This window comes from Furipterus horrens, unplaced genomic scaffold (genome assembly GCF_987537825.1).
Source record: "Furipterus horrens unplaced genomic scaffold, mFurHor1.1.pri manual_scaffold_7, whole genome shotgun sequence".
Classification (NCBI taxonomy): Eukaryota; Metazoa; Chordata; class Mammalia; order Chiroptera; family Furipteridae; genus Furipterus; species Furipterus horrens.
This window is the reverse complement of record NW_028327177.1, coordinates 117,008,539-117,034,082: the sequence shown is the minus strand read 5'-3', so window position 1 is coordinate 117,034,082 and position 25,544 is coordinate 117,008,539. Positions and strand designations below refer to the sequence as shown.

Here is a 25,544-nt window from a genome sequence, read left to right as displayed (position 1 = left end):
CCATTTTTTTTCTCCTCAAGCTTCTATCCAAAACAGCAAGGTCCAGAGACAAAGGTTCCTCTTCCCAACAGTCTGGGTCTGTTCTTCTGATCTTTTCTCAAGACTTGCCTTTCAGTGAGTGATTGACCCAGAAAATGTCTTCATGGATGACTTTACTTTCTTCCCACAGGAAGTGAGATTCCCCAGCACAACCACATTATAATCAGGATAGCTAAGCTTTAGATGGTGCCTTATTTCTGTGCCAGGAGCTGTTCCAAGGGCTTCCATGTATTAGACATTAAATCTTCACATAACCCTATTGAATAGATACTGTTTTACAGATGAGGAAACCAAGGCACAGGAAAGCCACGTTATTTGGCCCAAGTAAATAACAAAGCTGAGATTTGAACTTGAGTAAGTCTAATTCTAGAGTTTGTGTACTAAATACTATTCTATATTGCTTTTTGGTATGTGCAGTAGAGCAGAGTGTAACAGGGCCTCTCAAACATCAACACACATTTGACTCACCTGGAAATCTTGTTAAAATGCAGATTATGATTCAGTAGTTCTGGGTAGGATTCTGTTACTAAGAAGCTGCTGATCCTACTGTTTCTAAAATCCCACTTTAACTATGAGGCTAGTATAGTCCGGCATAATGAAACATAGTATGATATAGAAGAGTATTACATGGTATGATATACAGTCATGTGTCACTTAACTATGAGGATACTCTTTTTTAAAAAACTTAAAATTTTTTTTCAATGACAGTTGACATACATTATGTTAGTTTCAGGTGTACACCCTGGTGATTAGACATTTGTATAACTTACTAAATGAGCAACCTGATAAATCTCATACCCATCTGACACAATCCATACTTATTAAAATATCATTTCCTATGCTGTACTTCACATCCTCATGACTATTCTGTAACAGTCAATTTGTACCACGAGGGTACCTTCTGAGAAATACTTCCTTAGGTGATTTTGTTATTCTGTGGATATCATAGAGTACTCTTAACACAAACCTAGGTGGTATACCCCACTACGTAATTGTAGGTACTATACTTTTATAGGACTGGTAGCACCGTATGTTTGTTTACACCAGTATCACCACAAACAAGTGAGTAATTGTAATATAAGCCCTGACTGTGGGCTTTTCTTTTTGTAAACGAGGTGCCTGATTTAAGCTTCCATTGCCAAGGCATCCATTTCAAAAGGACATCTACTTCAAAGAAGTCTGGAATAAACACAGTGTTTGTCTCATGGTTGATTTTGATAATTGACCATTGGCATCACTTGTTTTTCTTTTTTTCCCTTGTGCTTTAAATTCACCCTCTTATGCTTCAAATTAACCAATGAGTGAAGTGCAGAACAGCCCCTCCTCCCTTATGCTTGACCCCCAAAAAAGCAGAACTCCAGGCCTCTGCACTCTCTCCCCCACTCCCTCTGTTTACCTCTCCCCCCACTTCCTCTTTCCCTCCCTCCCTCTCCCTTTCTCTCTCTCTGTAATCTTGCTGTGTGTCACCACCCCCCCCCCCCACCGTGTGCCTGTATACCTCAGGGCCTGTAATATACTTTTTTTTTTCAAAGTTTCCTACTGATTATCTCTGAACGGATTCCTGCAATGAATTAAGAACAAAAATGTTGGTCTGGTTGTGACATGGGTTTAGAAAGAGATGTCTGTGGAATGCTCACTGGGGCCCAGGAGAATGCCCCCAGGCATTTCTATTGATCACATTACTATCCACAGACTGACAGTCATACATTGCACTATGACCTTATCATGGCTACAACATCACTAGGCAAGAGGAATTTTTGACTCCATAATAATCTTCTGGGACCACAGATGTAAATGATCTGTCATTGACTGAAATGTCATTATGAGGCTCATGATAGTAGTATAGTATAGAATAGCATGGAATGTCATTGAATGGTGTAATATGATATAGTAATGTATAGTATGTTATAGTGAAGTACAGTCTAGTATGGAATCATAGGTAAGAGTATATAACGGAACCTGTAAGTCCAATATTCCTACCTCAACTCCATGTGAAGCAGATGCTATTATTATGATACCCAGTTTCCAGTATCATGAGAAAAGTAAGAGAGGCTAAGAAGCACAGATGGGAAATAATGGAGGCAGGGTTGGACTTCCCAGCAGTTGGTGTCAAAAGCTAAAGCCAGTTTTATAAGGTATTAAATTAATATTTTTGTTTACAATGTCTAAAGAATGTGACTACTTTGCAGAGCCCTTTGTGAACTCAGAAATCATTTGAAAAGAGTGTATGTGTAACATGTTTTAAGTAGGCATAGTTTATGTGCTATTCTGCATTAAGCAGTTCAGGTTCTTCAGAAATTAAAGTTCTATTTTTGTTTTCATATGCATCTGGGTATTATCCAGGAGAGGAAAATAAATATAGTATTCCAGCTTCTCTTTTCAGTTCATTGTGCATCATGCAGTCAATTAGGATTTTTATTTATCTTCAGCTTTGTCTTTCAACTTTTTTGATAAAGTTAGCTGGATACTTTAATAATAGCTGAAATCTAATTAATTCTAGAATTCCAGGGTCATGAAGCTGAATTATAAAGATCTTAGAGGTTATCTGGCAAGGTTGAAACCCACTCCATTAACAGGGAAAGAAAATGCTTCTTGCATTACAGAATAAAGCTAGCTGAAAATGTCCCTGCAGAAAATGTAAATCAGAAATGTTGGAATAATATACCATATTGCAAAAAGGAAATTTTTTTTTTTCTGAAAACAGATCCGATATAAAAATGGGGTTTTCATCTGCAGAAATTCCTTTTGGTGAATTTCAATTAGATATTTAACAATTAAAACAAAACCAAGATGTTTTATATATAAAAGGAAGGGAGGAAGTCATTTCCTATTTTGGCAACTCCAGAAACATATTTGGCTAACCAGCCTGGAATATAAAATGGAAAACTCATGGCTCACCCTTTTTTCTCAGGTACCTGAGAAACTTTAAGCCACTGTTTATAACCCTTTTCACTGGTGAAGGGTCCAGTATTTATTTTCCTAAAATTTCCCCCCACCCATGTGCAGTTTTGTTTTTATTGCTTCTGAGCCAAATACTCCAATGTGTGCTAGTCTAAAGAGAAGATGTCCACATGTCCTGGCTTGCCCTGGACAGCGCCAAGTTATGTCTGTTGTCCAGAAGTAATTTGTAATAGCAACCCTTTAATGGCCAATAAGTTACATATTGACATTCATTCAGATTCTAATCTGGGTGCATCTGTGATCATCAGCTCTTACCTCTTCAACAGAGTTTTGTGGATGATTTTATATACCTGTGACTGGGTGGGGATAGACTGAAAGTGGAACCGGAGAAGTCGGTGTTTGTGCAACCCGTCACTAGCAGAACTAACAAGCAGAGACAGGAATTGAATCTTTACAGGTACTTTATTCAGATGGCTGGCGATCTGAGAAGACAGTGGGTTATACACCCTAACAGACTGTCTTACATTTCCTTTTAAGCCAGTATTCTTATAAGGAGGAAAAAGCATAGATAAGGAATTTGGAATTCAAGGGGGAAAAAAGTGTAGATAAGGGATTCGGAATTCAGGAAAGAGGTTAATCAGATAAAAGATGCAGTCTGGCAATTTTCCTAACATCCTTTCATTCATCCATTGACCAGTGATTTTCTATCTGGGTCATGTGTCCTGGGCTGTGGGATGTTTCTCCCTGGGACACAATGACTCAGATACTATCTTTAGTGCTTATGGTCTCTTCTGGAGCACAAAGGTTGACTTTCTCGTGGTCTCCTGGAGTCAGGGTGGGCGGTGCCCTCAGTTCTGAAACAATAGCTTTTTACATGCATTAACTACTGAGCTTATTAACTATTACCAAGCTAAAATTTTCCAACTCTTGAGTTCCCCCCTCAAAAGATTAATGGACCTTCAAATTCTAGTTATACTCTTCCAAGGGGGGCTTAAAAGTTTTCAGATAGAAGTAAGAGAAAATTGGGAGTGATTGCCAGTTCTGATCTTTTGTAATATGCTCCTTTGAAACGAGGGTTATGCATGGGTGGTGAATGAGGAAGAAGACTTCCGGAGGAGAAGGAAGAAGTGTAGCTTGTGCTGAAGGAGATTCAATGGTCATTTACATTCCCTTCTTCATTCATTTGTCAAACATTTAATGAGCATCTATCTGTATTAGGCACTGGGAAAGTAAGATGACATAATCCTACTAACAAGGAATCCTTGTTTAGTGGTAGAGAAGGTCAAGTTAAGTAAATCAAGGGAATTTGATATCTCAACATGAAGAGCTAAGGACATGAGTCAAAAAAAGCTTTCAAACTGTTATTTGAAAGGTTACTTAAACCACTGCTTGAAAGATATTTATGAGTTAACAAGACTGGGATTGAGAGAAAAGGACACCAGATAGAGGGAATAGGATTTGCAGAGGTATATAAATGTAAAACAGCATATATATTATCAGTTAGCTTTTGCTGTGTGACAAACTATCCCTTAAATTAAACAATAGCCTTATACTTCTGTGGGTAGTCTGGGATTCTTTTTTTAGGGTAGTCTTGGCTGATATCTTCTGGGCTTGGTCATGCACCTATAGATGACTAACTTGATTTTTTTTTTCCCTCCACTTTCAAAGTATGCAGCATAGATTTGTCTGTAGGAATTGATATCTCCACTCCTACAAGGCAAAATCAGGAGAAGCTTCAAGAGTTACTGCCAAAGCTGATGCAACGGTTGGCCTTGCTTTCTAACATCAGCTGTAGCGTTCCTGGTCAGATCCACACAATGTTTCGCTACCTGGTTCCTGACTCAAATGGCCAGCTTATCTATGATTCAGACTTTCACAAATATAGTAACGAAATCATTCAGAAGTTCTTGGTTCATCAGGCTTCCAAGAGCAACCATATGGATGTGGGTTTTTTGCTGTCCTTGGGAAATAATTCTATCCACTCCTCTTCTGCTAAAGTGAAGGTAATTAATGGTGAGAATGCATGTTATGGAGCCATCAGGCAGGGTCAGGGTCAGGGGAGGTGGGGATAAGGTTTTTGTAACTGAGGCCAACTAATCTTTGGAAATCCTACATGAAGGAAAACCATAGTCTTACCCAGTAAAGACCAACCAGAAATGTACTCTGATTAGTGAACAAACAAAGCTCTAGACACTCTATGTTGAATAATGCCAATAGGGATGAAAGGATAAAGTCCCTTCCCTCAAGTTGTCCACAGGTTAGTGATCTAAATTCTTCCATGGAATAATCTATCTCAAAGACCACTGGAAGATATTTTGAGACTCCCTAGCTCCTTATGGTCACTGATCGCCACGTAGAGTAGGGCCCATTACTTTTCCAGTGAGCATTGAACTGTCTTTAATGATAGCTGATGGCTCTCTAGTGCAACCTGCCTCTTCTCTTCTTAATGCCTCAAAACTTTACACCCACAAAAGCCCTCAGAGATTGCAAGATTTCATGTGACATTTATTAAGAAATGAAATCTCCAAGCTTTAAAAGTTACATTAATTTTTTTTCCTTCAGCCATGCATCCTATGAATTTATTTCCTGACTAGTATAATTCATTTTTTATGTTGATAAAGATGCATATTGTAGGACAACTGTTAGAAGGTATTTTTAAGTGAACATGTTATGCTGGTTCTCTCTCTCTCTCTTTTTTTTTTTTTGTAGAGAGAGCTGGGGGAAGTTGAAGTAAAAATGATGGATAAAAGGGTAAAAGGCTGGATACAACCAGAAAAACTAACCTTATTCTTTCATTTTAAAGAAATGTGCAATTTATAGCATCCATCTTCTCCACCCCTTTCCCTCTACCCTCCCCCTCTTCCTCCTTTCCCATCACCCTCTCTCTCTCTTTTCTTCCTCCCCACTTCTTCCACCCTCCCCCACACCCATTCCCACCAAACAACAGGTCCTTTTAGTGTTTACAGATGGTCTGGATGATGACTTAGAGAGACTGAAGAAAACATCTGAGCTTCTCCGCGGCAAAGGCAAGTGAGCAGTTTCCTGCAAGGGCCTCACTCCTCCACAGGGGCTGAGATACTCTCCCAGATGGCACTGGACTTTGTTAAGCCTCCTGTATGTTAACCCAGGTGACAGGGGCTCAGTGCCCACTAGGCTGATACCCAGTCTCCCTCTTTGTATGAATCAGGGGTTGTTCAGGGCTGAGACCCTGTGCCCCACTATCCTCCCAATTCCTGGCACTGACCAAGGGCCTCTCTGAGACAGGACTGACCAATCACCAGCCTGGCATCTGCTTTTGAGGGTGCAGACAGGGGTGAAGGCGCAACTCCTACCTTATGGTGCTTGGGTGCTGACAGCTCTTTCAGGCTGTGTAGGGGCACACATGTCTTTTCCCTAAACTCAGGAATCAGCCTGAATATGGGCTTTGGTCTTTCCACAGCCCTTTCCCTCTGTTTGCTCCCTAATCCTCCCTTCTCCTCCATCTCCAAGGGCTACTGCTAGTCTATATGGCATCTTTGTGAAATTAGGAGAAGATGCCCAAACGTCCCGGTGGGTACCATCCTGTGCCTGGGTGTCTGGCTTGGTGAGTGGTGTGCTGGCTGCATTTCAGCACCCACCAGTTCCCTAGATGGGTGTCCCTGGGCAGTACCTTCAGTACAACTGTACCTGGTTACTCTGGCTATTCCCAGTTTGTGTCACATAACGGCTCAAGCCAACTCAGGGTGAAAAACCAGTAACATGACTTTTTCAAGGTCCCTTCATCCTTCTCCCTCTTCAGTGTGGTATGTTCAACATGTTCTGGGAATGTTTTCCCTTGGTTAACAATGTGTTGGAACATTTTTTATGACAATTTGTTTCCAGCTAAATTTACCAAATAGATCACTACTGGAAGTTTAAATTGTTGCAACTTCTCTGGAATAAGTTTAGGAGTCTGTGACAAAAGACTGCAAACTTTGCCTATGTGCTAGATCAGCAATTCCATTTCCAGGAATTTATTTTCAGGAATAATTAAGAATATGTATAACAGTTTTTAACCACAAGATTGTTAAGCAGCTTTTTCTTTTCAATAGCAAAAAGCTGATGTGTGGATATGAATTTACTGTTCAAAATATTAACACTAATATTTATCCTGAAATTCTAGAAACAGTAATTTCTAGCCAAATCCTAGTTCACTTGTTCTCTGTTATGTGGACAAATCCAGATGATCGGCTAGTGTGTGATTCAGTAGAATAGTCTAGGTTATGCTGCAATAGCAAACAGCCTCCAAATCTCAGTGGCTTATCGAAGAAAGAATGTATTCATTTTATGCCCCATGCCCACTCATATATGTTGCATGTTCAACACTCAAGGACCCAGGCTGGAAAAGGGGTCTATTCCTATGGTGGGGGAAAGGAAATGAGGCAAATTGTTCCCTATTCTTCCAATTTCTCCCAGGGAGGGACACATCTCACTATGTTCACATTTAATGGGTCAGAGCAAACCATATGGACAGTTCTAACTTTCATGAGATGGGTAGTATTTTCACAGGTAAGGAACTGAGGCTTACTGAAAGTTTATAACTTTTCCAAAGAAGCAAAATCATTTCACGTGCCCTTTAAGGAGAGGAACCAGAATATTTGTAAATCAGTGTAATGATGCCACAGTTTCTAAGAGTAAACCAAAACTACATCAGGAATGGATTTAAAAGGAGGTAACAACACAATAATGGATGAAAACGTTCTATGAAATAAAAAGGTAGGGACTGTATAGGAATTGTGAGTCATTTGCGGTTCCACCTGACTGCTTAACTTTCAGCAGGGCAGGATTGAAAAGTATCAGACCAAAATTCTTCAAGAAGGAATGCCAAGAACTAGTTTTGATTTTAACAAAAATAGGAAGGGTGGGATGCTGGATGAATATCTGGGGCCAAAACAAAGATCATCCAAAAGACATACAAGTAAGTTGCCCACCTGCTTGTGTCTTGAAGGATTCTCTGCACTCCTCATGGTTGGCCTGGAAGGTGTCCATAAACTGGAAGAGCTTCAGGAGCTAGAATTTGGCAGAGGATTTGCATATAATCAACCTCTGAGCATCACACTGCAATCCCTCCCAAGCATCTTACTGAAGCAACTTGTAAGTACACATTTTAAACACCATCCACAGGGGTTTAAAAACCCTGAGCAAATGAATTTTGTCTAGTTAGTGAGTAATGTGATGTAGGTTAACAGATGAGAAGTCATTATGTGATATGGGTTCTGTCTTTCAGGACACAATCATAGAAAGAACATGCTGCCATACGTATGCAAAGTGTATTGGAGAAGATGGGCACAGAGGTGATATTGGGAGCCCTGGGAGGAAGGTGAGAATGTCCTGGGTGTGGACAGGGGATGGGAAAGAGTTGACATTTCAAGAAGATGAGCGTAGATGACTACATACCGGACTCCATGTTATGTCTTTAGCATAGTTTTCCTAATTCTACCCTCTTAATAAACCTTTGAGGTAACTGTTATTTAAAGGGTTTGAAACTGAGGCTCAGAGATGGAACATCACTTTCCCAAAGTTGCACAGCTATGAACAGGCATTTTAGAATTTAAGCCCTTTTCCACCTGATTACATGTATTTGACAAATACTTACATAGATTCTTTTACTACACAGAGGTTCTTGTCTCCAAACATTTCACTTATCCATCATCTGCTTTCTTTACAGTAGTCAATGCCTCTTTCCCTCCAATCTAACCTCTTACTCTATAGCATTAAACCCTGAAGAAGAATGCAATCACTGGTTTACATCTCTCTGTTAACTCTGAGTGTTGGGATAGGAAATTTACTACTGCACACTTCTAAGGGAGAATATCTCATTAGAAATGGTCCTCAGACATCCTGGGACACAGGTTCCATTCTCATAGGGACCATAGCTTCATGATGGGGTATAGTCACAAATCCACATGTAAGGCTGAATCAGACCCCTTGGCTTTGCCCATCTTTTTACATACTCTCCTTGTAAGGTTTTCCATGAGGTTGTTGGAATGAGCTCTTACTGACTTTGGGGATCAATTTTAGTTTAGAATAGTATAAAGTGTGTAATTACTTTTTTTGAAAAATAAAGTATAGTTATGCCATAGCACTAGATTATCCACCCCCACTGCCACCCCTTCATATTCTTAAACATCAGACTGGAGAATCAGAAAATCAACCTTGGGAACCTCTTGACATGTTTAGTTTTGTTTTCAACTTATGGCCTATGGCACAGAGATCACAGATGAGAATGTTTGAATTTTTGACTTCTCTGCTCCTTCTGTTTGTTAAAATTAGTGGTTGGTTGAATTGACTTTCATATCTTTGTTGATCACAAATAGGCTGTGGCTCCCATGTTTTATTGACCAGTTTTTAGACTAAATAAACACATCTGGCTATAACATGGCAAGCCAAACTCTCTTGAGAAGAAATAGTTTGTGTTTTTAGGTATCTAAGAAGAAGTAGGAAAAAAAAGGGAGGCTAACAAGCTGAGTCACACAGAAATAAGTAATATGGTGATAACACTCTTGCTTCCGGATGTTTTGTAAAACAAGGTCAAAGCTCTCTTTAAAAATAACAGTTGTGACGAATGCACAGAGCTCCCCCCTATAGCGTAAGAGGTGTGACAGCCCTGCCCAGGAAGCAAAGGTAAACACAAAACTGTTCAGGATGGCACAGATCATGATAGAGATCCCAGTGACACAGCTGAACAGACAGCAAATTTCTAATCTAATGAAGCAGCAGATAGGAAATCTTTCTGAGGCACAGTACAGAGATTTGCTTATAAAAGCGCTTACAGACCTAACAGCAGATCTTAAACAAGACAGGAAAGGAATGAAGGCTAGTCCTGCTGAAATGAACAAAAACACATATGAAACTAGTGGTGAGGGCAAGAACACCAGGGATCAAATTAACAAATCAGAACATAGGGAAGGGACAAATGGTCACCAAGTGCAGAAAGAGGAAACGAGAAGTGAGGAAAATGAGGAGAGGCTCAGAAGCTTATTGGACAGCTATAAGCGGGCCAACATCCAAATCATAGGGTTGCTAGAAGGTGAAAAAGAAGAACTAGGAATTGAAAAATTATATGAAAAAATAATGAAGCAGAGCTTCCCTAACTTGGAGAAGAAATAGATTTACAGGTCCAGGAAGCACAGAGAGTTCCAAAAAAACTGGACCCAGGGAGAACCACACCAAGACACATTATAATCAAAATGTCAAAAATTAAGGATAAAGAGATAATCTTAAAAGCAGCCAGAGAGAAGAAGAGAATTACATACAAAGGGGTCCCAATTAGACTATCAGCTGATAGCTCAAAAGAAACTCTGCAGGCAAGAAGGGACTGGCAAGAAATATTCAAAGTAATGTAAAGCAAAAACCTACAACCATGAATACTCTATCCAGAGAAGCTGTCATTCAGAATAGAAGGGCAGAGAAAGTGCTTCCAGGACAAAGTAAAACTGAAGGAGTTCATCAGATCCAAACCACTGTTATATGAAATGTTAAAGGGACTTATTTAGGAGAAAGAGGATCAAAACTATGAACATTAAAATGAAAACTGTATCACAACAACCAACAACAGAAGCTAGGGAACTGAAACAAAGGCAAACTAAGTAGGCAACGAGAGTGGAAAAAGAATTATAGGTATGGGGAACATTTTTGGGGGAGGTCAGCAGAGAGGGGGAAGCGGGGAAGGGAGGGAGATGGTGCAGGAATTAGCAAGCATAGTAGGAGGGAGTGGAGTAGACAGGAAGATGTTGAGAAGAACTATATGCACAACCAATGGGCATGGACTAAAGGGGGGAACAACTGGAGGGAGGGATACCACTGGTGGAGGGGAACAAAGGGAAAAGAAATTGGGACAACTGTAACAGCATAACAATAAAGCATATTTAAAAAAAAAATAAATAAATCAACAAACAATAAAGTAAATAAATGAATAAAATACTTAAAAAAAGAATTTGCTATCAATAAAGAAAAGTATTGACATTAAAAAGAATAAGTTTTTCTTAAGCATTTAACTAGAACTAGTTTTTTTTTTAATGTGTTTTATTGATTATAATATTACATTTGTGCCAATTTCCCTTCCCTCTGCTCCCCTCCACCCGGTGGCCCCCCTCCCTCCAGTTGTCCCCCCCTTTTAGACCATGTCCATTAGTTGTGCATACAGTTCTTCTCAACCTCTCTCTGTCTATTCCATTCCCTCCTACCATGATCCTTAATGCCTATATCATCTCCCTCCCTCTCCCCATTCCCCCTCCCTGTTGACCTCCCCCCAATATGTTCCCCGTATCTATAGTTCTTTTTCCAGTCTCGTTGCCTGTTTAGTTTGCCTTTGTTTCAATTCCCTAGCTTCTGTTGTTTCTTGTGATGCAGTTTTCATTTTAGATTTCATTGTCTTGATCCTCCTTTTTCTAAACCAGTCCCTTTAACATCTCATATAACAGTGGTTTGGATCTAATGAACTCTTTCAGTTTTATTTTGTCCTGGAAACACTTTCTCTGTCCTTCTATTCTGAATGACAATTTCGCTGGATAGAGTATTCGTGGTTGTAGGTTTTGGATTTTCATTACTTTGAATATTTCTTGCCAGTCTCTTCTTGCCTGTAGGGTTTCCCTTGAGAAGTCAGCTGATAGTCTAATTGGGACCCCTTTGTACATAATTCTTTTCTTCTCTCTTGCTGCTTTTAAGATTCTCTCTTTATCTTTAATTTTTGACATTTTGATTATAATGTGTCTTGGAGTGGTTCTCCCTGGGTCCAGTTTTTTTGGAACTCTCTGTGCTTCCTGGACCTGTAAGTCTATTTCCTTCCCCAAGTCTGGGAAGTTCTCCTTTTTTATATTTTCACTCAATTTTTCAAGTTCTAGTTCATCTTCCTCGCTCTCTGGCAAACCAATGATTCTTATGTTGGGCCTTTTATAGCTGTCCCAGAGGTTTCTGATCCTCTCATCGTTGCTTCCCATTTCCTCTCGCTGCATTGGTTGACTGCTTGTTCCTTCTCCATATTCCGGTTTGTTGAAATGAACTCTGGATTTTATTTCCTCACCATCTGTCTCGTATGTGGTTTTGTTCCTTTTGTTATGAGTGTTTTTCGCTTCTTTCTCATCTTTTTCCAAATCTTTTGTGAATTCTGTAAGCCACCTGATAACAATGGCCCAGAACTGATCATCTGACAGGTTTCTTATCTGTTCATCTGTCAGGTTCTCCATCTGTTGCCTGGTGAGCTGCACCACCAGGATTTCTATAGTTGTCTGCCTCATTTTGACAGATGCGTTTTGTTTTCTTGGGCCGGCTGTAGGGGGCAGTGCCTGTGTACGCGTCACAATCCAGTGACCAGTGCCTCTCCGCGACCTATTTCGCAGCCCTGTGGCGCTTTCTTTGGGGGCGGGGGTCCAAGATGGATTCACACAGTTATTCCGCTAGGAGACCGGGATCCGTCCTCCCGCCCCCCTGGGCCTCACTGTTCAAGGCGATGTGGTGGCTGCTTTCCCCAGTGTTGGGGTCGCGAGCTGCCGGGGGTTCGACTGCAGCCGGGATTGTTCTCCCCGCCGCTGTCCCAGGTGCGACCGCAAACAGCGCCGCCCTCTTTTGCTCTTACCTGCCCAATGGGCGCTGCTGGTTTATAACTTCATATGTTGGGCTTCCGTGTAGTTTTATTTTCTGGAATTTCTAGTTATCCTTTGTTTTGAAGTAGTTGTATTCCTCTCTAGTTGTAGAGGGAGACTAGCGCGTCCGTCTAAGCCTCCATCTTGGCCGGAAGTCGAACTAGTTTTGATTTGAATTTTCACAATAGAATGGCTTATAAAGGTATTTTAGAAGAATAGAAATAGATTGATGTACCAATTATATTAAGCCAAACGGGTATTAACATTTTCACTGTTAAGATAGACCATGAATATTTGTTTCTATGTCTTTGCACATTGTGTTCAACATTTAGTAGATTTTCAATAAATGCCAACTTAATGAGACATTAATCAACTAGTAACAATTTTTATTTCATGTAGATTTGAGAAATGAAGAAGTTAGAGTCCAAGTGATTTATTTTGATTTCCCTTCTTCGCAGGGAGAGAAGGGGCCTGATGGGTTACCTGGTTATCCTGGTGAAGAAGGTGGACATGTTAGTACTGAATCTTTTTTCTTTGATGGAATATGGTAAAATGAGTCAAATATTAACAACACTTAATTGCACTTAAGTCATGAAAGTTTTTCTCATCTATGCTATTTTAAAATGGGTTTAAAAATAAAATGGGTTTAAAATATGTAAAAATAACCATTTATTATAACAAATGTCAAGTGCACAAATTGTGTAAAGTTATATAGTCTCAGGAAGGAGTTTAATGAGGAAGTGTGGTCATTTTGTTTTCTTTTTAACGAGTAAATTTGTGATAACTGAAAATATGACCTGTATTTAATGTGCATGCATATAATAGGAATTGTTAATCATGAACTAATTTGCAGGTAATTTGTTACTACGAATGACGTAGCCACATTTATAAGTGGTTTAACTAAATAAATTGAAGAGAATCAAAGCCATTCTTATAACACGATCACTCAGAAGCCTTCCTGAGTGGCTGAAAAGGTGATAGAGTTATAGTTACCCACTGATAGGCCCAGGGAAAATTATCTATCATGTGATTGGCTGCTAAGGAAAATGTATATTATAGAGAGAATTGCTAGCTAGAGGACTGAAGGGTGGTAGGGATCATCTTTATTACATCGTATAAATACCAAAAGGATTTTAAAACCAACCCCATTGTTTTTAGTTAATTTTAAAATATGGAAAGCCACTTTGCCACAGGTGTCCATGTTAAACTTAATTTGTATATACCACTGGTTCTCAAGCTTTCTGGTCTAAGGATAAGCCTTTATGCTCTTAAAAATTACTGAGGACCTTGAAGAGCTTTTGCTGATGTGTCTACCTATTGTTATTTATTCACCACATTAGAAATAAAACTGAATTTTAAATGACCCATTTTATTTCAAAATAACAAAAATAAAACCCTTAACATAAATGACACATTCTTTTATAACAAACTATATTGTCCAAAACAAAATATATTGGTGAAAAGAGTGGCATTTTTGAAACATATTTTTGAATATCGTTAAGGTCTAGCTTATTCAACTAGATTCATATATTTGCTTCTTTATTCAGTCTGTTGTTATATCACTTGATATGTGGCATAAGAATAAAAAAGAACATAACACCTTAGTGTAACCGGGAAAATGGTTTTAACTTTGTGAGCATCCCCTCCCAAAGGGTCTTGGAGGCCTGAGGGGTCCTTGGACCACACTTTTCAAACTGTGGTATACATAAGCATTGAAGCCCCCAGTAGCATGTCATTTTATTATCATGAACATTTAGGCTGCCTGAACTTGGAAAATAAGCAGAAGCTAGAGAAAAATGCAGCTGCTGAGACCTGTGTAAGCTGGTCCATTTCTTTGACGACATTTTTTGGAGAATTGTTCAACTTGTATTTTGCCTCAGCATGCGTGGACTTAGATGTTAGAATACATTCAGTAATATGAGTTGTTGATTTTTAGGAGTAGTAAAAATATATCCTTCTCATTTTTATGAAGTTTTAAAATGTCCCTTAAGTGTTATTTTATTTTTTTCTGCTTGGGCTATGTTTCAGTGAGCCTTGCCAAAGTGGAGAGAGTATGTTAAGGAAGGTCTCACCAACCCATTAAGATCACCGACTCCAATTTCAGATAAACAGGATCGACACGCCCTTACTTGTCAAGGGTGGGAGGTGATTTTTGTCCCCTTCTCTTCTGTCTTAATATCGTAAAACCAAGATATTTTATAAAGATCCTCTAGTACAAAGCAAGATAAATAATGTGAATGGCATACACTAGTGCCCTTTTACCAGCTCCTGTGTTCCTTTCTGAGATTTCAGTTACATGTGGTCAACCACTGTTCAAAATATTAAATGGAAGGTTCCAGAAATAAACCATTGATGCATTTTAAATTGTGCTGTTCTGAGCAACATGATGAAGTCTCGTGCTGTCCCTCATGAGGGGTGAATCATCCCGTTGTCCAGCATCTCAACGGTCCTGCTGGTTAGTCACTTAGTAGCCGTCTGGGTTATCAGACTTTCTCAGGGCTGTAGTGCTTGTGTTCAGGTAACTCTTATTTTAGTTAATAATGGCTCTAAAATGCAAGCGTCATGATGCTGGTAATTTAGATATCCCACAGACCAGCGGTAAAGGACTTCCTTTAAGTGAAAATGTGGGAGTACTTGACTTACTAAGGAAAGAAAAAAAATCACATGCTGAAGTTGCTTAGATCTATGGTAAAGAATGAATATTCTGTCTGTGATATTGTGAAGAAGAAAAAATAAATTTGTGCTAGTTTTTCTGTCACACCTTAAACTACAAGTGCCTCTCATCTGGGAGGCACTTTATCATCTCACATCATTATAAGATGACCGGTGAGTACTGTACAATAATATATTTTGAGAGAGACCACCCACATTCATATAAGTTTTATTCCAGTGTACTGTTATCTCTGTTCTATTTTATTATTACTTATTATTAAGTTCTTATTGTGCCTAATTTATAAATTAAACTCATCATAAGTATGTATGTATAGGCAATGACAGTATGTTTAATGTTCAGTACTATCTGTGGTTTCAGGCATCCACTAGGGGTCTTAGAACATATGCACTGGTGGATGAGAGGGAGGGCTACTATATATAATTTTATATAATTTAAAATTTTATAGTAGAACTCTAAAGAATGTAAAAAGAAACAGGTGAAGTTGATTTTAATAATATATTTTATTTAACCAAATCTGTCCAAAATATAATTATTTAGACATATAATTAATACAAAAATTGATATGAGACTTACTTTTAAAAATATACTATCTCTGCAGTCCAGTGTGTATTTTATACTTACAACACATCTCAATTTGGACAAGCCACGTGTGGCTAGTGGGTGTGTATCTGACAGGGTAGCTCTAGTAGGTTTCATTTGCTTTTTGCTGCATTTCTTACATGAGAAGTTGACTTCAAATAGTTGTCTTCTGAGTGGCTTTTAATGTCATTTCCCTGCAAAGCAGGTCAGATTGGGTTGTTCCATGGCAGAGACATCTGCAGATGGACAGGCTCCATAGTGGGGTCCTTAATTTGTATTGGGTTGGCCAAAAAGTCTGTTTAGTTTTTTTCCATAAAATAAAAGATATTGTTCACTTTCACCAATAACTTTATTGATTTGGATATTTTGAGTATGTCAGCTATTCCATGTGGTAGAACATTGATTGTTCTCAATTAATGTTTTGATTTGATCGCTATAAACTTCAACTTGTTTACCCCACCTCGGAGCATCATTGCACCAGAAATCTCTAGCATGAAACTTCGCAAACAACTTTTGACAGGTTTGATCAGTCACAACACCTTCTCCATACACTGCACAAATCTTTCTTTGTGTTTCAGTAGCATTTTTACCTTTCTTGAAATAATAAAGCATAATAGTCTAGAAATGTTGCATATTTTCTTCCATCTTCAATATTAAAATGCCTACACAAAAATTCACCAATTTTGATAAGTTTTTAAAAAATGCATGTTGATATGACAAAGTATCACAACATAATGTAACAAAATTGTTCTGAATGAAGATAAAGACAGCTAAGTGCTACTAGAACCATATTACAGAAAAAAACAAAATGAACTTTTTGGCCAACCCAATAGGTTCAAATTGAAAGTTTATAAGAACAAATAACTACCCCCCACTCCCCCGAAAACCTCTTACTGGTGTAAAACAACAATCATTTTTATTAAGTTCTTGGACTCTGTGGGCGAGGAAAGTGAAAAGAAAATGGCAGGGGGATTGTCAATGGGTGTCTGAGGTTGGGGCTGGAGGACCCACTGTAAAGGTGGCTTCCTCTCTTATCTCTGGTCCTCTGTTGGGATGGCTGGACTGGTGGGCATCACAGAGCCAAAATGAAAGTATACAGCTGGGTCTAAGAGGGAACATTCAACAGGGAGTATCTGTCCTGAGAGTGAACATTCCAGGAGACTAAGGCTGAAGCTTCAAGGCTTCTTCTGAGCAAGCCTTAGAAATTAGGCAGTAACTTGTCTGTCACATTCTCTTGGGTACAGCAAGTCACTAAATCCAGACCAGATTCAAGAGTCGGGTGGGGGCATTAGACTCCTCCTCTTGATGGGGGCGTGACAGGGTCACAGAACCCAAGAGCATGAATATTTGTCATGGGCATCTTTGGAAGATATAATCTGCTAGACTCATGAATTCTATATATTTTCAAAATTTACCTATTATGAGATGGTGGTTTAAATATTCATTGGTTACACATCAAAGACTTAGACTTAGTTATATATCAATCAGATTATCTAAGGTCACAAAAATAGTCACATAACTTTAGTAGTAAGAAAATAGTTAATATTTGTTCACATCTTCATATGTGCTGGCTAGATGTCCAAACATTTTGTATGCATTTCTTCCTTGCATCTACAAAATAAGATATTATTATTCTCATTTCTCACAAAGTAACTTGAACCCACCCAGCATTTGAAAAGTTGTTGGTGAGGTTATTCTTTCCATTAAATCATGGCTGTAACTGATAGCTTTAAGCAATTTGTGAGCAAAGAGGAGACCAGTTTTTAAACATGATAGAGCTTGATATCTAAATGAGAAACACAGTAAGTTCAAATTTTGTCCTCAAAACAATTAAACATATGTGTTCATTACAAGGCACTTCCCTTTTTCTCATGAGAACATCTAAAAAATGCTTTTGCCTTATTAAAATATATGGACTCTTAGGAATATAGGTGAATTAGACAAATGTCTACTTATAATATTTAACTTATTTAAACATAAACATTTAAAAATATTTTATTATGTAAAATGATATATTAAATTGGAAATTCTGCTTTTTTCCTCTCTAATATTTTATTAAGCATTTAATTAAAAATTATTCCCATGTAGTTTCTATACCACTTTCTTCAGCATTACTGGAGCCACTTTTTGGAAACATCTCACCCAGTTTTCTAGAGAATATTGTGTTCACGTCTGTCTAAGTGGTTTAAGATAAACCACTTTTGAGTCTGTTTATGAAGCCTGTCATCGCAAATTTTATTTCCTGCTTCCAAACTCATTGCCTCATTTTTCTTGTAAGAATATTTTTATGGTCTCCACAATGTAATCACAAAATGATTTTTAAAAGTCTTGTTTGCATACCATCTAACATTTGAAATTGTGAAGTCTTACCCTCAGGTATAATAAATAATCATTTAGATTTTTTTATTATCTTTTTTAAAAACTGATCTGGTAGTTGACATTCATAAACACCCCCCAAATATCTCAAATAAACACTGACTGTATGTCAATATTATGTTGTTCAAGATTAAATAAAGAGAGGAGTTAAGTAGAGAGAGTACTCTGAAATATGAGAAACTTTGTAAGGACCCAAATTTAAGAATACTTTTTCTTTTCCCTGTGGACTAATTTGAGGAAAACACATAGCCAATTATAGATATATATTGTAGCAATTGAAACTTTAGAAATTGGGAATAGAAATCATAAGAGTGGGGTTTTTCTTTACAAATTTCTTTTTAATTAAAATATAATTTAAATTGTGGTAGAATACACATCACATAAAATTTACTGTCTTAACCATTTTCAAGTATATAGGTAAGTAGTTTTAAGTACATTCACATTGTTGCTCAACTATCACCACCATCCATCTTCTGAGTACCCTTCATCTTGCAAAACTGTCCCCATTAAACACTAACTTCCTATCTCCCTCTCCCACCACCCCTTGGCAACCACGATTCTATTTCCTGTCTTTGCGAATTTGATTTCCCTAGGTACCGCATTAAGTAGAATCCAGCAGTGTGTGTCTTTCGGATTATTTCACTTAGCATAATGTCCTCAAGATTTCACTAGCTGGTAGTGTGTCAGAATCTCCTTCTTTTCTTTTTTAAAAGATTTTATTTATTTATTCTTAGAGAGAGGGGAAGGGAAGGAGACAGAGAAGGGGAGAAACATTGATGTGCAACAGATACATCGATTGGTTGCACCAGAGGCCTGGACCCAGGCATATGCCCTGACTGGGAATCCAAACAGCAACCTTTTGGTTAGCAGAATATCACTCAATCCACTGAGCCACACCAGCCAGGGAAGAATCTCCTTCCTTTTAAGACTTAATACATCCATTGTATGTATATGCCACTTTTGTTTATCCATTCGTCAATGGACACTTGGGTAACTTCTACCTTTTGGCTATTGCAAATAATGCTGCTATGACTATGACTCTGTAAGTATCTCTGTGAGACCTAGCTTCCAATTCTTTGGGGTATATATCCAAAGGTAGATTGTCCCTTACATCCTGATTGGATATATATATATATACTGTATGCCAAACACTGTGCTTAGGACTGGAAACCCAGAGACAAATAAATGAGTCATTGTCCTTGTTGCTAAGAAGCTCACAATGTGGCAGAAAACAATATAACATGAAAACAACACACAACTTCTCAGAAGAGGAGGTGACAAGTGATTTATAGCTTAAGAATGGGCAGGATTTCACCTAGAAGAGAAAGAGATAGTGGTTTATTCTTTGTGGGACTACAAGGAAACCATTTAGTTTTAGCTGCCCAAAGAAATGTTCAGTCATACCTCTGTTATGTTTGAATGCTGAAGCTTTCCCTATGTGACTTGACTGAATTGATAAAAATTATAGATAATTTAGATTTCTAAGATTTTGTGTCATCAATATTGGTAGTTGAAGGATGAACATTCTGATTGCCTTGCAGGTGATCCAATCAGGTCTCTGAGGATGTAGAGGTCATTGTAAGGACTGCACCATAGTTTAATTATTCTTATGGTCATTATTGTTGGTTTGGATCAGTTGGGTGCTGATAGAGGTAGTTGCTTGTCTCCACATGCATCTTTATTTCACAGGGAGAAAGAGGTCTCCAAGGTTTTCCTGGACCCAAAGGTGAGGGAGGATGCCCAGGTGTGAGAGGACCCAAGGTGAGTGTGACCTCGAACTGTGGAATTCTTCTCGTATCTCTGTTTCATCCCTTGAGTCTGAGGAAAACCTCAATTCTTCATCATAGACATGATATCTTGGCTCCTCCTAAGATGGATTGTTTCCAAGAAGTTGATCCTGAGAAAAGAATTCAAGGGCAAATAGTTTACCAGGGGGAGATCTCAGTAAACACATGTAGAGAGTAGAGAAGTTAGACATGGATGGAAGGTGGCCTAAAAAAGGTGTGTTCTCACTTAGATTACCACCAAGTGTAGACAGAGCTTAGTCCTGCTGAGGAACTCTGGAAGCCAGTGTTGAACATACAACTCGATGTTATCCCACTCAGGGGGTGAGGGAACTGGTGTATTCATGCACTGAATCCTTTCAGGCACCAGTTGAGGGTTGCTCCTAGAGGGCAGTAATTCCCTAGCACTTCTGGACTGTCCTAGTACCAGAAAAAACCCTCAGGAAAAGAGTCATAGTGCTGGCAGTTGGGAGGTGAGCTTGAGAACACTGAAATTTTCAGTACTAACGAGGATAATTGGTGGGGCATCCCTTCTTAGTGGTTGCATTCAGTGTCTTTTAACCTTCAGGTTTAGAGAATCTCCTTTAATAAAGACAGAAAAAAGAAGTTCTACAACCTCAGAGTTCTATAGATAGTTTTTCTGACCACAATGACTGTATTCTGTATTTTAGCAAGTTATTCTTCAATGAATTTGTCCTTTTGTTCCTAGAAGCCCTCTCATGGCTGCTAGACAGTGTATTGTCATTTTTGTTTGAAAATGATTGCTATTATAATAAGTGGTAGGTCACTGGTGTTTCCTGCTCACCCCTACTATGTGAGGAGTTACAAGGTGCAATTTTTTCCCCCAAGTCCCAAACATGGGGAAGTGGTAGTAATCAGTGCTGTGATGTCCATTACAGTCACAGGAGAAGAACTCTTCATTTTGGTCTAATAATTACATTTGCTTGAAACCAGAGGACATACATATGGTTTTCTAAATGAAACAATGTTTAAAAAATCTAATTCAAGCTCAATTATTTTTACTTTTTCCTAACTTTAGGGAGCACGAGGATTTTCAGGGGAGACGGTAGGTGACTTTCCTTACTCTTCTTCAATGGGAGAGTCGTTTCTTTGGGAAACAAAATACTGAGCTTTTCCTTTACTTGAGTGAGGTGGGGCTTAAAATTTTAGGCGAAGGGATGAGTCAGATGGTATTAAGAGCAAAACTGGAAAAAAAAATTAGTATGGAAATTACCACCAAAGCAATAATCATGTACACCGTGGTCCTCTTGTCTCTAACTTCATCTTTTTGCTCCACAGGGCAACCCTGGTGAGAATGGTGTTGATGGCTTGGATGGAGAACAGGTAGGAAAGTTTCTCATTCTATGTTTCCCCCTACTAGTTTGGCATTTATACTCTCTATTTATACATTTCACAATTAGTCTAGACATTTTAACATACACATTCAACAATGTCTAAAGTTAATTGATATATTTGCCCTTGTCTTCAAAATAGAAGGATGGTAGACCCTTAGCTCTAACCAGCTGTCTCCTGTATTACATATTATTATCCAGTACTTTATTTCCATTTTTTGTTAAATTCTATCAATTACACACTGTTATTATTCTGGTATGTAGTCAATACTTATCTAGCTTTACTTTCATATTTATTATTATTACTGATGCCTTCAAAAGAACATGAAAAAGTCATGTTTCTTTTGCCGATGGCAGAACTTTTAGAATTTCCTTTAATGAAGTTCATGAACTCCCTTAGTTTTTGTTTTTCTGAAAATCTCTATATTTTACCCATTTTTTAAAAAGATAGTTATTGGGTGAACATTTTTTTTCAGCACTTTGGAATGTAAATCCATATTGTTCTGGCTTCTGTTAGATTTTTCATTATTGCTGTTAAGAAGTTATCCATCAAACTAATTGTTGTTTTAAAAAATATATATCAGGCTGCTTTAACATTTTCCCTTTGTTTCTAGTTTTCTGCAGTTTCAATATGATATGTCCAGATGTAGATTTTTTTTTATTTATCCTGCTTGAGACTCATTAGGCTTTTGAATCTGCACATTTGTGCTTTCTGTAAGTTTTAGAAAATCCTTAGCAAATTATTATTTTGGCATCTTTATCTTTTAATTTTCTCTATTGTCTCTTAATGGAAGTCTAATTAAAATTTTGTGAGACCTTTTAATTCTATACTCAATGCTTTTGAACCTATCATATTTTCTATTTTTTTGCCTTTGTGTGCTGCATTCTGAATAATTTATTCAGTTCCTAATTCACTAATCCTTATGTCTCTTTGTTCGATATACCTTTTCACCTGTCAGTTAGGTTTTTAATTTAAATTATTTTAATTTTCACTTCAAGAAGTTCTATTTGATTCTTTCTCAAATCTGCTTGGTCTTTTTTTAAAAGACATTTTTTTTATTATTTAAATTTATCAAATATACTTATTTTATATTCTATATATGATAATTCCAATATCTATAGTCATTGCAAGTCTGATTTTGTTGTCTGTTGTTTCTGCTGGTTCCCCCATCCTGGTGTCTCCCTCATGTGTGTTGTGACTTGATTTAAACACATATTTTTTAAACTGAAATTTATCTGTGGTAAGTGATTAAGGCCTGAGCTGAAGGTTGTTTGCTTCTGCCATGTACTTGGTGGCACTACCTCCTAGGACCACTTTATTTTTTTATTTTTATTTTTAATTTATTTTTTATTTTTTATACTTTTTATTTTCCAACTTTTTGCAATGAACATATATATATTTTTTTTTTTGGTTTTTCAATGACAGTTGTCCCCTTTTCTCCCCATTTCTCTCCCCCACCCAACCCACCCCCTCTCCTGCAATCATATCCCTCCCAGTTGTCCATGTCCATGAGTCATTTATATACGTTCTTCGACTAAACCCTTCCCTTACTTATCCCCCTTCTCTCCCTCCCCCCTCCCCCCTATTGACTGCTATTCTGCTCTTTGTTCTATTTAGTTCTTTTGTTTGTGTTGTTCTTTAGTTTCCTGTATTAGGTGATATCATATGGTATTTTTCTTTCTTTGCCTGGCTTATTTCACTAAGCAAAATTTTTTCTAGTTCCATCCATGTTGTTGCAAATGGCAGGAGTTCCTTCTTTCTTTCTGCTGCATAGTATTCCATTGTGTAAATGTACCACAGTTTTTTGATCCACTCATCTACAGATGGGCACTTAGGTTGTTTCCAGCACTTAGCTATTGTAAACAGTGCTGCAATGAACATAGGGGTGCATAGGTTCTTTTGAATTGGTGTTTCAAGATTCTTCTGCTATAATCCTAGTAGTGGAGTCGCTGGTTCAAAAAGCAGTTCCATTTTTAATCTTTTGAGGTAATTCCATACTGTTTTCCATAGTGGCTGTACCAGTCTGCATTCCCACCAACAGTGCAGTAGGGTTCCCGTTTCTCCACATCCTCGCCAGCACCTGTTGTTTGTTGATTTGTTGATGATGGCCATTCTGACTGGTGTAAAATGGTATCTCATTGTGGTTTTTATTTGCATCTCCCTGATGGCTAATGATGTTGAGCATTTTTTCATGTGTCTATGGACCTTCTCTATGTCCTCTTCGGAGAAGTGTTTGTTCAGGTCCTTTGCCCATTTTTTAATTGGGTTGTTTGTTTTCTTGATGTTGAGTCGTATCAGCTCTTTATATATTTTGGAAATCGGTCCCCTGTCTGTGATATCATTGGCAAATATGTTTTCCCATATGGTTGGTTTCCTTTTCATCTTGTTGATGTTTTCTTTTGCTGAGCAGAAACTCTTTAGTTTGATGTAGTCCCATTTGTTTATTTTTTCTTTTATTTCTCTTGCTTTAGGAGATGTATCTGTGAAGAAATTGTTACGTGAGATATCTGATATTTTCTTGCCTATGTTTTCCTCTAGAACTTTTATGGTGTCACGGCTTACATTTAAGTCTTTGATCCATCTTGAGTTTATTCTCGTGTGTGGTGTAAGTTGGTGGTCTAGTTTCATTTTTTTGCAGGTCCCTATCCAGTTCTCCCAGCACCATTTGTTAAAGAGGCTCTTCTCACTCCATTTTATGTTCCTTCCTCCTTTATCGAATATTACTTGACCATAGAGGCCTGGGTTTATTTCTGGACTCTCTATTCTGTTCCACTGATCTATATGTCTGTTCTTATGCCAGTACCAGACTGTTTTGATTACAGTGGCTTTGTAGTATTGATATCTGGTGTTGTGATTCCTCCTGCTGTGTTCTCCTGTCTCAAGATTGCTTTAGCTATTCGGGGTCTTTTTTGGTTCCATATGAATTTATGGAGTATTTGTTCTAGGTCTGTGAAATATGTCATTGGTATTTTAATAGGGATTGCATTGAATCTGTAAATTGCTTTGGGTAGTATGGCCATTTTGATGATGTTGATTCTTCCCATCCAAGAACATGGTATTTGCTTCCATTTATTTGTTTCTTCCTTAATTTCTTTCTTCAATGTTATGTAATTTTCAGAGTACAGGTCTTTTATCTCTTTGGTTAAGTTTACTCCTAGGTACTTTATTTTTCTTGTTGCTATAGTAAATGGTATTTTCTTTTTTGTCTCTGTCTCTGCTATTTTATTGTTGGTGTACAGAAATGCCTTAGATTTCTGTATATTTATTTTGTACCCTGCGATTTTGCCAAATTCACTTATTATATCGAGTAGTCTTTTAGTGGATTTTCTAGGATTTTCTAGGTATACTATCATGTCATCTGCATATAATGATAGTTTTACTTCCTCTTTCCCAATTTGGATGCCTTTTATTTCTTTCTTTTGTCTGATTGCTGTGGCTAGGACTTCCAACACTATGTTGAATAGGAGTGGAGAGAGTGGACAACCTTGTCTAGTTCCTGAATTCAGGGGGAATGCTTTCAGTTTTTGTCCATTGAGTATGATGTTGGCCTCAGGCTTCTCATATATAGCCTTAATTATGTTAAGATATGCTCCCTCTATTCCCATTTTGCTGAGTGTTTTCATCATAAATGGGTGTTGTACTTTATCAAATGCTTTTTCTGCATCTATTGATATGATCATATGATTTTTGTCTTTCATTTTGTTTAGGTGATGTATTATATTTATTGATTTGCAAATATTAAACCATCCTTGCATCCTTGGAATGAAGCCCACTTGATCGTGATGTATGATCTTTTTGATGTATTGCTGGATCCTGTTTGCCAATATTTTATTGAGGATTTTAGCATCTATGTTCATCAGTGATATTGGCCTGTAGTTTTCTTTCTTTGTTGTGTCTTGACCTGGTTTGGGGATTAGAATGATATGGCTTCATAGAAAGAGTTTGAGATTTTCCCCTCTTCTTGGATTTTTTGGAACAGTTTGAGGAGGATAGGAGTTAGTTCTTCCCTGAATGTTTTGTAGAATTCGCCTGTGAAGCCATCCGGTCCAGGGCTTTTGTGTGCAGGGAGATTTTTGATTACTGTTTCAATTTCCTTCTTTGTTATTGGTCTGTTGAGACTTTCCACTTCTTCTTGATTCAGATTTGGAAGGTTGTATGTTTCTAGAAATTTGTCCATTTGTTCTAGATTGTTAAATTTCTTGCCATTCAGTTGTCTGTAGTAATTTCTAACTATCATTC

General features: G+C 37.9%; 1 protein-coding gene across 1 annotated transcript in view; it reads left to right on the top strand.

Annotated features, from left to right (window-relative positions):
• The window catches only part of LOC150005126 (collagen alpha-4(VI) chain-like), a 116,704-nt gene that overhangs the window by 20,846 nt on the left and 70,314 nt on the right, over positions 1-25,544 (top strand). Inside the window, exons 8-15 of the mRNA XM_090283009.1 lie at positions 4,609-4,943; positions 5,888-5,966; positions 7,907-8,052; positions 8,186-8,278; positions 12,998-13,051; positions 19,858-19,929; positions 20,992-21,018; positions 21,252-21,296. Of these exons, the coding sequence (XP_090139135.1) occupies positions 4,609-4,943; positions 5,888-5,966; positions 7,907-8,052; positions 8,186-8,278; positions 12,998-13,051; positions 19,858-19,929; positions 20,992-21,018; positions 21,252-21,296 (851 nt within the window). The remainder of the gene's footprint in view (positions 1-4,608; positions 4,944-5,887; positions 5,967-7,906; positions 8,053-8,185; positions 8,279-12,997; positions 13,052-19,857; positions 19,930-20,991; positions 21,019-21,251; positions 21,297-25,544) is intronic.